The sequence below is a fragment of the Phoenix dactylifera genome, unplaced genomic scaffold, assembly GCF_009389715.1.
Source record: "Phoenix dactylifera cultivar Barhee BC4 unplaced genomic scaffold, palm_55x_up_171113_PBpolish2nd_filt_p 000243F, whole genome shotgun sequence".
Lineage (NCBI taxonomy): Eukaryota > Viridiplantae > Streptophyta > Magnoliopsida > Arecales > Arecaceae > Phoenix > Phoenix dactylifera.
Window position 1 is genome coordinate 460,517 of NW_024067740.1, and position 14,596 is coordinate 475,112.

The window sequence follows — 14,596 nt, forward strand, 5'->3', positions numbered from 1 at the left end:
CCTTGTCTTGACAATTTAGATAACGGTCATGAATAGGTTCCATGTCGATGAGGCTAAGGACTGGGACAAGATGGAGTCATGTGAACCCTGCTAGGTCTAACTGAACTCGGCCGTGATAGACCGAGTGACCATGACAAGTTTAAGGACACAAGCTGAAGGATGTTAACTTTATTTCAAAATCGGATATGGCTTGTAGTTATGCAATATAAGGAGTACGTGGAATTGTGAGACAAACTTTCAGTACTGCTAAGGATTGTGGTGAGCCAATATGGACGATTACATAGATACATTAGTTATTCAACATTTTTAGTTAGGTGTATAAATAATAGATTGTAATATGAACGAATGATCATTTCGTTGATCAATGAAACTAGATTATCTTTATTTTTAAGTTATGCTTGATTTTATCTTTAAATTACTTGCTTTTAGTTTCCAAGTATGTCTCTAATTTACAAAAAGGAACAAAAGTAAAGTATTTTGAACATAACTCCAGTTACATCTTATATTTTTCTTGTTCCCAATGGACGGTGTGACGGTAATGAAAATTCTTAAAGGTCAAAGCACTTAGATCCATGTTACTCTCATTATTATATTTTTATTAGCCATTTTCTGGCTAATATAATACCAATGGCATGCCCGTGCATCTATCTAACCTAATTACGAAACTTGCCACCCTTCTCTCTATCACCTCGGCAAGAGAAAAAAGCACCAATAAGTTTTTTTGGTGCACCCATCTCTCTCCTATTAGACGAAAAAAGAGAGGAGGCAAACAATTTATGTAAATTGATTTTGTTATATCATTTATTTGATGGAAGATTTTGCTCGACCATCTTAAAGTTCATTAGTTGATGTGCAACAAACATTTTGCTATTTAAGCTTTCTATTTATAACAATTTTTTACATTGTTATATAGCATTGATTAGAAAAAGAAGAAAAATTATGCTCCATGCATTGCATGGGGCCGATATTAATAAAGAAAATTTTTTCACAAAAGCTCAGCTTGCACAAAGTTCCCATTTGTTACATAGATGAGAGTAGTAAAGATTGAAGTTTTTGTTGAAACATCATTAAAGTTAATTGCTTAAGATACAATAAAAAATTATCTATCAAAGCTTTTTATTTATTGTAATTTATTATATTTCTATATTACATCTTAAGAATAACTAAAAAAAGAAAAAAAAAAACCTGTACCTTGTGTATGGAACGTATTATATGCTAAGATATATCTAAAATAAAGGTTTAACTTGTATAGAGCTCTCCATTTGCGACATGGTCTTGATATTGACACCGACAAAATTAATGTACTTGGTCATCATTAAAATTTATTGCTTAATATGTAAAAGATATTAGTGACATTAGTATTAACATGCTCGATCATCATTAAAGTTCACCGTTTAATATAATATAGAGGTTTGACTATTAATGCCTCTTATTTATTATAATTTGTTACATTATCGTTATTAATATTGGAGTTTCTCTTGTTTAGTTTGTGTAGATTCTTTATTTATGATATGGATGCCAGTATTAATTGTTAGAGTTTTTGCTCGCTAATATATAAATTTAATAACCATAGAAATTTAACTATTAAAATTCTCTATTTATTATAATTTATCATCAGTTGAGGGAAAAAAAAATTATTTTGCGCATCGCTTGTGGGAATATCTGAAATCAATTCCGAGGGCCTAGGTAACTTAGGTGCTCGCACACGAGCCAAAAGGAGAGCAGGCCCTCGTAATAATTTCGGAGCGGTCGAATTCACGATCGGGTCAGCCTGTGCATGCCCGAGTTGATCCTTCCCCTTGCTAACCATGCAGTGTATGGGGACCGTGGGTTCGGATGCGTCACAATTCCGACCAGAAACAATTATTTAACTCGAACATCACGTCTAAAATTCACAAAACGATCCTATCCGTTGGTCGTCGCACTCGGCATCCCGTACTGTAAAACAAAAACCCTTATCCTCCTCGACGAGCCGCCGCCGTCGCCGCCATCTCGCGTTTTAGGGCGGAGAGAAAGAAAAGAAAGAAAGAAAGAAAGAAGGGCGTCCTGAGCCCCGTCTCTCCTCCGAGGCCCTGCCACATCGCCGCCGCCATGTCTCAGGTACTCCGCTTTCCTCTCGGTTCCTCCTCCTCTTTTCTTTTTCTTTTTTTTTTCCCGCATCGCATCGCGTTTATTAGATCGATCATCTGATACCCTTCGCGATTTGTCTTCTATTCTCGTGCAGACGAGCTTAATTTTGTCGGTTCTCTGCGCCTTCCTATCGAATCAAGGCGATCATCGGTTTCTTTCTTGGCACACTTTATCGTTTTGCACGCTGTTGCGAATCTTTCGTCGGTCCCGAGCTCGTGATTAATTGTTTTTTTTCTTTTAATAAAAAATAATTTCCTTCCTCGTGTACGCTGTCGTTCATTGCTATTTCGCACGACATTGATTCTTGGATTTAGATGGATCCGCCCTCTTAGGGTTAGGTCTTCAAATTCCTTAACTTCCATTGTGATTAGGAACGAAGAGTTCTTGCCTTGCCGACATCCGTGCGGATCTCGGATATTCTTTGATATATTATTTGTTATGCTGATTTCCAATCGAATTTCGTTTTCTTGAGTCTTTACATGTCGATGGCTGTCCAGCAAACGCTCCAGCCGCCATTATTCTAGTTCTGCTCGTGCTAATAATTCTTTCCTCGTTTGTTCAACGATTTACCGATCCTGTCAAGACGTATTAACTTCCATCCTCTGTCAAGAACGATGCAAGGTGAGAAATGCATCTTGAAATCTGCCTGGTTGCTAATTACTTTTCCATTCTTTGTAGGTGGATAACCGGAATTATTCTGCTGGCAAGCGTGCTCGAACTGATGGTAACTTTGTGTTTCTTTCAAAGAATGATAGCAGAGAGCTGATTGATTGCAGAAGGATAAAGAGTAGGAGAGAAAATAAAACACTCTTTTTTTTTGTTAGGTGGTCGGCGAGAAGACGACTGGACATGTCCTAGCTGTGGCAATGTCAATTTCTCATTCAGGACAACATGCAACATGCGGAACTGTACGCAGTCAAGGCCTGCAGATCATAACACGGTTAGTATTGCATCAGCTGCGACATTGAATTTCTCCCCCTGAATTGTTGTATTGCTTTTTTGCATTATTGTAAAAGGTGCATGCGCTCTCCCTCTCTTCCCCTGCCCCCCCCCCCCCCCCCCCCCCCCCCTCTCTCTCTCTCCCCCTCCTCCCCCTCTCTCATGTGCCTCGGTGAATAGCAAGTGCAGCAAGAAAACTGCTGTTGGAAACTAATTCGTATGGAAGGGTGAAGCCACTTCTATATAGATTTTGTGTGGCTTATCTTGATGATAGAACACCCAATTTTTTGTATCATGCATGCCAATATAACAGTGCTTATGAAAGGTACCTTTTCGAAGCACTTAGAAGGAAATATCTGTACTTGTAGGAAATTGTGCACTAATCTTGTGGGAACCTATTTGACTATCCTTGTTTCCTGACATTGATTTTTTTAATAAAATAAAATGCATATCCAGGTAAATTAGAGGATTGTTCGATATGCCAGGTATACTGCTAGATTCATTCTGACACATTTTTCCCTCCTTCAGAAGTCCATGCCAAAGCCTTTACAGGCTCCTCTGCCTTACACATCATCAACTGGCTATCTGGGTTCAGCTACTCCATCTTCAATGTACCTTGGTGCTCCTCCGTATGGGTCTTCCCTTTTTAATGGGCCACAATTGCCTCCCTATGATCTACCTTTCTCTGGAGGTTCTGCTTATCATTATGAGTACGGCAACCGCCTTTCTCTTGGCAGCCCTTATGGGCCATTGCATATGTCTGCACCCCCTCCTTATGCCAGTGGATCTATGATGGGAACAGGTATTTTGCTGCAACTATATTGATCCCTAGAAGCACAGTATCTGCATTTTTAATTTACGTTGTCTCTGTCTACAAGTACCAATCATAGTTTGGAAAAGCCAAATAAGTGGAAGGGTATATTTTTTTACATATGTTTTTTCTGTTATTGGTTTGTGAATTAAATGAAAGATTAGTTCCTCTGAATGCAAGTTTCGTCATGATTAACATTATGCTGCATGGGTTGAGCAGCACGTAACATTTTCAAGTCAAACACAAATTTATGTAATAGTTTCTTATGTTCTACTGTGCTAGCTGTAATCCTGCTGATGATACATTATATATTGTCTTCTTGATTATTCTTTAGGTGGTATGTATGGTATGCCTCCTCTGGTGGACAGATATGGCTTGGGTTTGCCACCCATGGGTCATGGTACAATGGTAAGTTTAGTACTGAAACTTTTAGGCTTCGCTAGTCATCTTGCATGGCATTCATTTGGTTTGTAATGTAGAAAAATTATCTGATAATTATTTTCAGAATGTTGTGTTAATTTGAGCTGTATGCTTTTTTCTTGCAATTTTAGTAGTGTACGGCTTTCTGGAGGCATGCGTCCTCATCTATTATATGTAACTGCGATGCTTCAATACAATCTGGGTTTATACTTGCTAACTCATAAATTTCCTTCCTACCATGGTGAATTTCTCTTTTTTTTTGGTTTGAGAATTTTCAGGGACCAAGGCCTGGAACATACCCTGATGAGAGCTCTCAAAAGAAGGCTGCAGGTTTGTGTTTAGAAGTTTTAGCATTTCCCAGGTTGAAGACACTATGCTTCTTTTCTGTTTTAACTGTTTCTGGTTTCACAAATATATCCAGGCACAGGACGTGATAGTGACTGGACGTGCCCTAACTGTGGCAACAATAACTTCTCTTTCCGAACTGTCTGTAACATGAGGAAGTGCAATACTCCAAGGCCTGGGACCCAGGTTAGATCAAGCTTGTTTTTGTTAAGCTTTTATATTTATTCATTTGATATGCTTGTTATTGTTAAGCTTGTCCTGTCCCTAACACTGCTCTTGACCTGTTGTGTTTTTACACTTTATCCTGACTTTATAGCTCTGCATGGTTTGGGAATAAAAGAAAGGTGAAATAACAATAGCTGTGTCTATTGGCATAATCACATGTTATTCATATTTTTATTTGGCTTCCATTTATGTAATAACCTTTGGCAGAGGGTGTTTTTGTCGGCAAAGAAGTAGGATAGGCATGAAATATTTCTTGATTCCCAGAATAGCTTATGATACAGCTTTCTCTTGAAATAGTTATGCCTTGCATAAGCAAGTTTGACTGGTATCCTTGCTTATGCCTATTTCCAAAGCCAGTTTGGCCAGCATAAAACTCATTCCGAGGCTTATGCCAGTTCTATTCCTGAACCGAATGATGCTTCCCAGAATTCTGCTCGTTCTCATGTGTAACGAGCAAGAGAAACTTTAATGCATCAACATGGATTTATTTACTTGCATCATAAGATGTACATATTATTTTGAAGATTATTACACTTAATTCAGTGATAATGAAACATATATTAACGGCTATGCAGTCTATCTTGGCTACACTGTACTTAGATGGCAAAAACATGGCAGTCCAACAAATTAGTGATCCTTGATTTCTCCGTCCTGACCAATAATAAATTTATCTGTTAATGTTACTTCTAACTATGATCTCAGACATGTTTCAATAGATGCATCCCTTTTTTTAACATTTTACACCAGATGGTGGAGGGATGAGTTTTCCAATCAGTTATTCTAGGTATGTTAAAACAGTAATAATATGACATTATACCCTATACAAAGTAGGTTTTCTTCTGACTTTTCATTTCCCATAATGCACCTAGTTAGTTTTTTAATGTCCTTAAAACGGTGTCTCCACTCTAATCTGGGCACCCTCTTCCAACACTAGGCCCGTTATCCCTAGGATTTCTTGTCATTCTTCTGCCCATCAATCCTAATCTCTCCCTCCGCCCATCCAAACTCCAGTCCTCAAAACTCTTTAGCTTCATTGGTCCAGCAACCTGTTAACTTTTGCTCACCATAAACATTTTTGCAAAAATTAATAGTCATTTAATTTTGCATATTTAAAATTTAGATTTTAGCCAAATTACCCAATGTCCAAAATCTTTAGCAGCGATGTGCATTTGCATGTTCATTATAACTAGTACTTAATAGATGTATTAAAGCTATTTTTTTATACTGAAGTATTAGTTCCATGATGATGATGATGATGATGTATGATTAATTTCATGTTGGTGATGATTCACCATTATCAACTCTTCTTCCATCAAAAAGGAAATTGCTGCAGGGGACATTTCTTAAAAGGCTCCATCAAATCAAACAGATCTTAATGATTGGCTATAACTTGCATCAACCATTTAAAAACTAGTGCTATTTTTCTAAGGTAAGTTTAGGCCTCTTCTTCCATCAAAAAGGAAATTGCTACAGGGGACATTTCTTAAAAGGCTCCATCAAATCAAACAGATCTTAATGATTGGCTATAACTTGCATCAACCATTTAAAAACTAGTGCTATTTTTCTAAGGTAAGTTTAGGCAAGAAAGAGACGTCTCTCATGAAACCAAGCATGGAGGATGGTGCATAAGAAGATTACCTTATTTGGTCACAACTTAAGCCTTTGAGGAGGTACTTGCATGGGAGAATGTCTTCTAGGGATCTTCTTGAAAATCACTTGAATCATAACTGTTCTGTGCACCAAGATAAGCATGATGTGTTGGGATCCATGGGGAAGGCACCGGCTGAAACCTCTGATCTCAAATAAAATAAGGGAGAGCTGGGTGAATTTTGGTGGATAACTAAATTATAGGAGTGAGAGAAGATGCAATTGACCTCTGTGATGATCACATATTCATATTCAAGGTAGAGATAGGTGACTGGCTGGAAATTTTAGTTTTAATATGAAATTTTCTTTTATGCTTCTGTTTTACTGGAAAACTTTATTCAATGAGTGCACTTCAAGCTAATTCCTTTTCATTTATTATGTTCTTGAAATTCAGAGGATTTGATAGATTCTACTCTCTGCTTAAAAAAAAAAAAGGAAAATCAAACTTGTTATCTGTCAGGAGTTATTGTTTTAAGGTGTTTTTTGGTCTTTGAAGGAAATGATTAGTTCAAGGTCTAATTTCTAAGGCACTCTTATTATTAAGATTAAAATCTTTAAATTCAGGCTTTCTCAATGCATGATGATACTGCTTGCATTGCTTCCTGTCTCAGCATCATATAATTCAAACTTATAATTTCTCCATCATATTTAAACTTCACTCACGTTTCTCCTCCTTATTCATACAGGGTTCAAAGTCTGAGAATTCCAAAGGCTCCAGTAAGTATGCTTCTTCATATTCACCTTTTCCCCTTAGTTATGCAGGCTCCTGGACTTCTTTGAATTCAACTTGAGTACGTGGAATTGTAATTTTACTTTTTTTTAATAAAAAAGCATATGTTACTGAATGTCTGATGTGTTTATAATTTTCTATGCTCACAATACCTTTTGATGTGGAAAGGAAAACCTGGTAGCTATTATTTCTTTTCTTTTCTTTTTAAAAGTTCCTCATCAGCAATTCGATGTATTTTCTAATACATTTTTCTTGGTTTGTATTGCAGAAACAAAAATGCCAGAGGGCAGCTGGAAGTGTGAAAAGTGTAATAACATAAACTACCCATTCCGGACCAAGTGTAACAGACAGAATTGTGGTGCAGAAAAACCGCCTCAGGCAAACACAACTCATGGGCTGACATCCGATGAGGATGATCAGGTTTGTTATCTCATGCATTTAGACTCATGCTCTGTAGTAGTGTTGCTTTTGTTTTGTTTGAGTAGTAAACCTGGTGAAGATGAGAGACGACAAGTGATCTCATCTTTCTCCGATAAGATATATATGTTTGCGAACATCTCTCTTTTCATTCTCTCGACATGTTTTCTTGCACACATTGATGCATCACCATGCTTACTGTTACAGTGAGTCCTAGAACGGTAATGAGGGTCGAGAAGGTTCAGAGTCATCGTCGGCATTGCAGCCATATGATTGTCTGAATGGTCAGTCATGTGTCGTATAGTTGCGGCGGTTGTCATGAGTTTCTCCACACTCTTGAGATCTAAGTTGAGTCGTTGTACTAGTGGCAACATGTCTTAGCCAGTTTGCGAATGGTATCTTGGCATGTTGCCTCTACAGTTCTTTTTCTTCAAGAATGTCATGTGTGGACCTTCCAGATTCTGGTGGTATTTGCAGGTTGGTTCACTTATGTTGCCACTTCGGAAGGCCTTTGTGTTTCGATTTGAATGTTTGTCTGTTCTGGTGGACTGTTTCCTACATCCTCTATTATCTTTATATACTGTCTGTGCTTTAATGATGGAACCCCCTGGGGATATCTCCATCAGATATTTGGTGTTAATGGTTTTGTTGTCAGTTGGTTAGATTTGTGTTTGTTCATTCCTTGCATTTATCTGTCCAGTAGGTTTTTGGCTTCTGCGCTTTCAAAATCTGGAGGCTTGTAGTTTTACTTGTTCACTAAGTTTTCATCCTCTTCCTTTGGTATTTTAGGAAAGTTATTTGATTTGCTAATGTCAAAGTGGTTCTAGTATGAGATCTGAATGGGTGCTGTCTGGTTTTTGTCTGTAGTAGTGGATGAAACTAAACCTTTGACTCGAGTTTGCAGTATTGTAGAATTTATTGGTCATCTGGTGGTCTAGGACTTGCTCCTCCCCTAATCCACAGCACTCCCTTTTCTAAATTCTGCACTGCAAGGCTTGAATACCATTCAGATAATGTTTAATACTTGGCTTTTGATTTTCTAAGTAACCTGGATCACTTTTATGTTAAGACTTTCACAGGTTCAGGTATTTTTCAGTTATTATAATTATTTGTAGTGAAATCATCTTTGCTATATGCATATGATACCTGTATTTTTGTCATGACATATGTGTTGAATGCTTTAGATTTGTGCCTCAACTTGTTATCATGGATCATTACATTCTGACATCAGGGTGCAGTAATTGGTTCTCTCCATTGCCTGTCCTTGGTTTACTTTATCAATCCTGCGCATTGGAGTTGGCATCTGGGTATACATTTAGCCACTTGTGGCTGTAAGACATCATATTAGTTATTAAATCTTTGATACTGCTTCCTCTTTTCTGGGCTAGGTAATAAGTTAGTTTCTCACTCTTTGGACTCAGACAAGAAAAATGGCCAGATCAAACTTTGGATTCAGAACTTGTATTTTATAAGTAAATTTGTGCAATCAGAATAATCTTTTCAATTAATTTTGTATTGTCTTTCTGGCAAAGTTTTTGAATTTGTATTTTATTAGGGAAAATACATTATAATTATTTGGTCTTCAGGAGTTAGTTTAATATGATTATTTATTGGGATATGCTTTTCGATTTATATTTGTTATTTTGCTAACACAGCAAGTGGCTTGAGTACTCAACTATCATATTATTTTGTACTTTTGATTTTTTTTTAGAAAACTTTGACAGCTGTGGGTGGGAAGGTTCCAGTGACATAAGTTTTCAAGTTTGAATTATGATTTTTACAAGCCGTTGTTTAATTGGAAACCTTTATCAGTTTCAAATTATGGAGGCTTTCGTGGAGGATCTATGATAACACCTGTTAATTGGCTCTGGAATTAAGCTATATCTTGATCACTCGTACTATTCAAGTTGCGAGTTTGGGTTTCTAAATTATATTTGCCCGTCGATTTCTGAAAGTAGGATAAATTTGAACTATTGTGTTCTAAAATCATATAGGAAAAATGAGTTTAGGGATTTGAGGTTGGGGAAGGAGTAGGAAGTTGGTAAGAATGTGGGATAAGGGAATTAGATTAAAAGGAATCGAGAAATTCTGTGGCCATTGGATTCTAATTTTCATTGTGGACTTGGTGAGTGCATTTTTGTGTACTTCGAGGAAGGTGGTGAATGAATATAAGAGGAAAACTTGTTCCGTAATCCCACTTTATTATTCGTCATTCCTATTTTATCCATATATGAAGGTCCTGAAGATGTGTTCATACGAATTTGATCCATCCATCACAACCATATCCAGCCTTAAAGTTGATGCATGATGACTTAAACACCATGTCATCTTAAACAACAATCCTACTTGATCTGGACTCTCCATCAGGGAAAAATAGACTTGTCGATATTGCCAGCATTGACTGTCTTGTTCCAAGAAAGAAAATATTCACCTAACAGTGGGTTCATAGCCTTATTTTTAAGAAAACAGTAACTTCCCTGTAGATTACATCAATCAAACAGTTTATGTTAAAAATCTGAAATCTGCCTGTAAGGATTAGTTAATAAGTCCGGCCAACTACTCCTTTTGATCAGAATAACAAATTTTAATCTGTCGTTGACTAATATTGTTCACCAAAAAGAAAAGAAATAGGTGAGAGACAGAAAGGATCTAAGTATGGATTGTATGCTCTGAAATCTTGTTAAAATAGGTTGGGCTCTTCAGCAAGAAGAAAAGGTTTGCTTGAAAAAGAATAAACGAATCATGATTTGGTTTTATATGGAATATAACAGGGAATTTATGTGTTATGGAAGGTGCAGTAACATGGTTGTTATGGTTTCTGAAAATGTGCTTCTTTTGTTCAGAACCTATAACACTTTTTTTTTTTTTGATAAAACAAGAAATGCGATCTTTTTTTCCAATCCAACCATTGGTAGTCTTTTTTTTTTTGGAAAAAACAAAAATATACATTAGCTTAGAGACAGTTTCTTCTAAAATCACTAGTTTTACAAGAAATTCTCTTATTTTTAGGACCACTTTAGAAGGAACCTCTAAAACATACATTATCTATGCAAGCAATTGATTTATAGGGTGCCTAAGAATGACATATACTGTCTTATTGTTTTGAGGTGGTGACACCTTTTTTTCTGGGTTGGGCAGGGGCAGGGTTGAAAGAAAGTATCTGGATAATTTTGTTGATTTTCTGCTTTCTTGCCTTGTATCTTGTCGCTGTGTTTTTTTCCCAGGTGACTTTGTGTTATATTGTTTCATGTGTTCTATTGAGACCTTATTCCTAGATAGAAAAGAATCAATCTTCTTATTTATACAGTGATGCAGTTATTTTGCACAAATCCATGTCTTTTTCCTCTGGAGCCTCCTGCATGAACATGCCATTAAATGTATAATCCATTACTTTATTCTTAATCAATATGATCTACGCTTCTAATTTATTTTGTCAATACTCGTTGTATCTCTTGTTCACTGCATTACCCTTAGCTTTTTCAGTACTCACCAACCAATTTTGTATGTTGAAAATTTATTCAGGTTCTTTTAGATCCATATTGACAATGGCGGGGCTTGAGATCATAATATTTTTCATGTTGAAAAAGAAATATCAGGGCTTGTGATCATCTGATATTTCTTTCCAAGACATAGATATGTGGCAATTTCTATAAACCATAATCTCCAATTTGTGCACGTCTCATGCACAATACTGTTACCTTTTTCATATATCACATTGTTAATCCACATAGTAGAACATAGTACTATTGAAGACAAATAGAAACAGGGCCATAAAATGAACTTTTGGCTTTGATTGGAACACCATTATGAGTAGTTTACCTGCTGCCAACATTTGCCATAATCATTTGATGCCTAGCTTCTGACAACTTCCTTCCTTCCTTTAATTATCATTTAACCAGTCCTTAGTTTAAAGAGCACACTATGCCTTTCTTGTATGCGGGCATCTAAGCCCATAGAATATAATGCATGTTAATAATGCACATAGAATGTTCGCAAGATTTGGTTCCTATTAAAGCTAATCCTGCCAGTAGAGATGGACTTCCGTGTATCATCACTCACAATGCTTTATAAGCTTGAGCTGTTTTGGGTGGAACAACTATGCCAATCTTTCATCTGATCTTGTGTTGCTAAAAATAGAGTTTATGATGTTCTTATGATTTGTTTACATGTTTTAAATGCATTCATCAATTTTAGATTGTGTACAATCTGGGATCACGGTGAGAAGGAACAAAAAGATGAATCAACAGAGTTCTGCATGATGAACTTTGTACTGTGCATGTTGCCTAGACAGACATTGGAGAGTAACGTAAGCAAGAGTGAGGAAATAGAATAAATATAAGGGAAAAGACGAAATTCTGAAATAAAAAGGTATTGAATTTTATTTGTACTATGTCTGAAATGCATCCTGTCTATTTTTCTTATAATTTTACTAGAGCTTATTTGCATTCACTAACTGCGATGATAGTCACTTCAGCTAGCAGCCTTACCCTTGTATCTAGACTCTAAACGCTGTAAATATATTCATAATAAATTTCAATGTTATGTATGGCTGTTTACTTCACTGTTAACATTGCGTTCTCCTAAGATCTGCTTGTCTACAAATTATTTGTTGGATAATGATGGCCATGAAATCCAGCTGAAAATTCTTGTTCATCTATTTTACATCTATTATAACCATTAGCTGCTTAAATATGCTTGCTTGGACCTTCTCTTCTTCCCTTTTTTCATTTCATATTCTTCAAGGTTCCTTCAGTTTTTATTTATATATTTTTATTGTTTTCTGGTTGCTTGCCTCATCATTGGATCACGGTCACTAGCTAAGAGTTGCTGACAGAACTTGATGATTTTGGTGCGACAGCAAGCTTTCTCATTGCTTGAAATAATGGTTCTAGACCTCTGGTGCTTGAGATAAAGTTAAAAAAAGTATGCATGCATCATTTAAAATGGATCGGTTAAGTACTGCTATAAATGGTGACAGATATAGGCGAGCTAGGCAATGTTCCAGGTAGTCATGCTTGGAATTGGTCTAGCTGACCATCAGCCACTGGTGGTAAGTATGATCCTGGATGGACACTGATTACAGGGTGCATGCATGCGGTGCATGCCCTCCCGGTGTATCATGTGCTGTAAATGATGACAATTATAGGTGAGCTGGTCAATGATATTGGTAGTTACACCTGGAACGGTTTACCTTGCCACCAGTGGCAAGTGCAACCTCAGGTGGATACAGATTGAAGAAAGTGATGCATGCTCTCCTTGTATTGTGCGCAGGAGTGCAATACATGAGAGGCTTATCATGCATGAGCGCCTTGCATTCACTGTCCATGCCATGGTGGTGCTTACTAATTGTGGCGAGTCAAACCGCTTCCTACATCCTTGCTCTTCTTTGGGGAGGCTCTAAGTTCGGGTCTTGAGCAGTACTTCCCCAAGTACTTGGACCTGGAGGTGGCATTAGGTGTTTATGTTGTTATTTAGATTTTAAAAAATTTAGATGCCTTCTAAATATAGTAGATATATGAGCAGACAATTCATCAAGAAGAAGGTTGAGATCTTGTCGTGTAACATGGGTGACCATAACAATGATATGGATGGCCTTTGGGTGTCATTTGATTGGTTGCCCAATGATTCTGAAGGGGAAGGAGACTCCCCCCTCCCCTCTCTCACAGAAGTAGTAAATGTCTCTTAACTGAATTTGTGGTTATATGACTTGGCTTGAGAGTGATGGGGCACCATAAATCTTGCATTGATCTTAATGCGAGAGGTTCATTACTTCCATGGAGGGTCAAATTCTGCGCATGTGAGCATCATGGAACACATGTAGGTGAAGTTTCATGACTGCCATCTATATATGATGCTAACCTCTAGCAAAGAAAGTTGAGTTATCAGTGTAGGCAAATTTGAGCTAGAGGGCCTAGCGTAGACATGTTAGCTTTATTCAGAAGCATTTGAGGACATGGATGATTAATGCTCAAGGACATACGAAATCTTGATTGTCAAGGAAACTAATGGTTGGCTGTGGAGGCCAAAGTGGTGTTAAAAATTTAATTATGTTTCTCAAAGAAATTACAGAAATCTTGTAACTAAATGCAACTATGAAAGCTATTGTCTTAACTAGCTAAGATGAATGCTATCTTCCTTGTTGACTATAGTATGGAACCATGAATGAAAGAGAGCAAAAGTTATAGTAATATGAATGCGATGACAAGGGAAAAAGAAGTTTGTTTTGCTGCATGGAGAACGGCAGAGATTTCCTTTGGACAAGAATACTATGCATGATATGGACCATCCTTAACCATATGAAAAGACTGTAGTCCGGTTATTCTCATTTAACAATACAATTTATGATGCTTGTCCCCCCTCTCTAAATTTGCAAAGTTGGCCGCTTTATTGTTGCTGTGAATTCAGGATAGGATACTGTTGAGGTATGTCGCTTGAAACATTGCTATTAACTGTGCAAGGTTGCATATCTTAGTACAATTTCTAGCATGAGGTGATTGACCTCATCAATTGTCCAGTCGAAGATTTTTTTTCATTCCTTTTTTTTTTGTAAACTTGCATATTCGGTTTTTTTAGTTGTAAACATTATCTATGTTTTGCAAGGGCAGAGGTCCGAGATTGTACCTTTCGATTCAAACACTTTTAGGTGATATGATGTCTACTTGGAAAATGATCATTAATGCGTAATTTCGAAGCCGATGGCTTTTATTTTGTGAAATTTGCAAATTCTCTGAGCTTGCTCCTTGATCATTGGTATGCGCTTTTACTGGTTTGAGACATTTGTTGAACAATGTACCTTGTCATGACTTCTTGCCGCCAAGACATGAATGTGGTTGTGTAGGAGAGAATTGCAGAACAAGCTTCAGGTAATTGATAGTTTACGGGCTACGATGGAGTATGTTCTCAAAAACTTCGTAAAACTACAGGCCATGGCA

The 14,596-nt window shown here is 37.0% G+C and overlaps 1 protein-coding gene across 6 annotated transcripts; it reads left to right on the forward strand.

The window, feature by feature from the left end:
* The first annotated feature begins 1,892 nt into the window (after positions 1-1,892).
* On the forward strand, positions 1,893-14,379 carry LOC103720900 (ranBP2-type zinc finger protein At1g67325-like). 6 transcript variants are annotated; one of them, XM_026809929.2, is made up of 10 exons: positions 1,893-2,100; positions 2,809-2,854; positions 2,955-3,070; positions 3,598-3,871; positions 4,215-4,288; positions 4,570-4,630; positions 4,722-4,831; positions 7,204-7,234; positions 7,516-7,667; positions 8,896-11,101. In XM_026809929.2, exons 1-10 carry the CDS (start codon positions 2,092-2,094, stop codon positions 9,010-9,012), a joined length of 990 nt encoding a protein of 329 aa, XP_026665730.1. In that variant the 5' UTR covers positions 1,893-2,091; the 3' UTR covers positions 9,013-11,101. The 6 variants fall into 6 exon arrangements, with proteins under 6 accessions (XP_026665730.1, XP_026665732.1, XP_026665733.1 ...); XM_026809931.2 differs by lacking the exon at positions 8,896-11,101 and adding an exon at positions 11,859-14,379 and having other exon boundaries at positions 1,894-2,100; XM_026809932.2 differs by lacking the exon at positions 8,896-11,101 and adding an exon at positions 11,859-11,930 and having other exon boundaries at positions 1,894-2,100; positions 4,579-4,630.
* Positions 14,380-14,596: the final 217 nt, after the last annotated feature.

Excerpts from the sequence above, each read along its gene's own strand:
- LOC103720900 (XM_026809929.2), top strand. Across the intron at positions 7,235-7,515 it reads TGAGAATTCCAAAGGCTCCA|AAACAAAAATGCCAGAGGGC; the intron begins GTAAGTATGCTT and ends TTTGTATTGCAG. Across the intron at positions 7,668-8,895 it reads CATCCGATGAGGATGATCAG|GGTGCAGTAATTGGTTCTCT; the intron begins GTTTGTTATCTC and ends TTCTGACATCAG.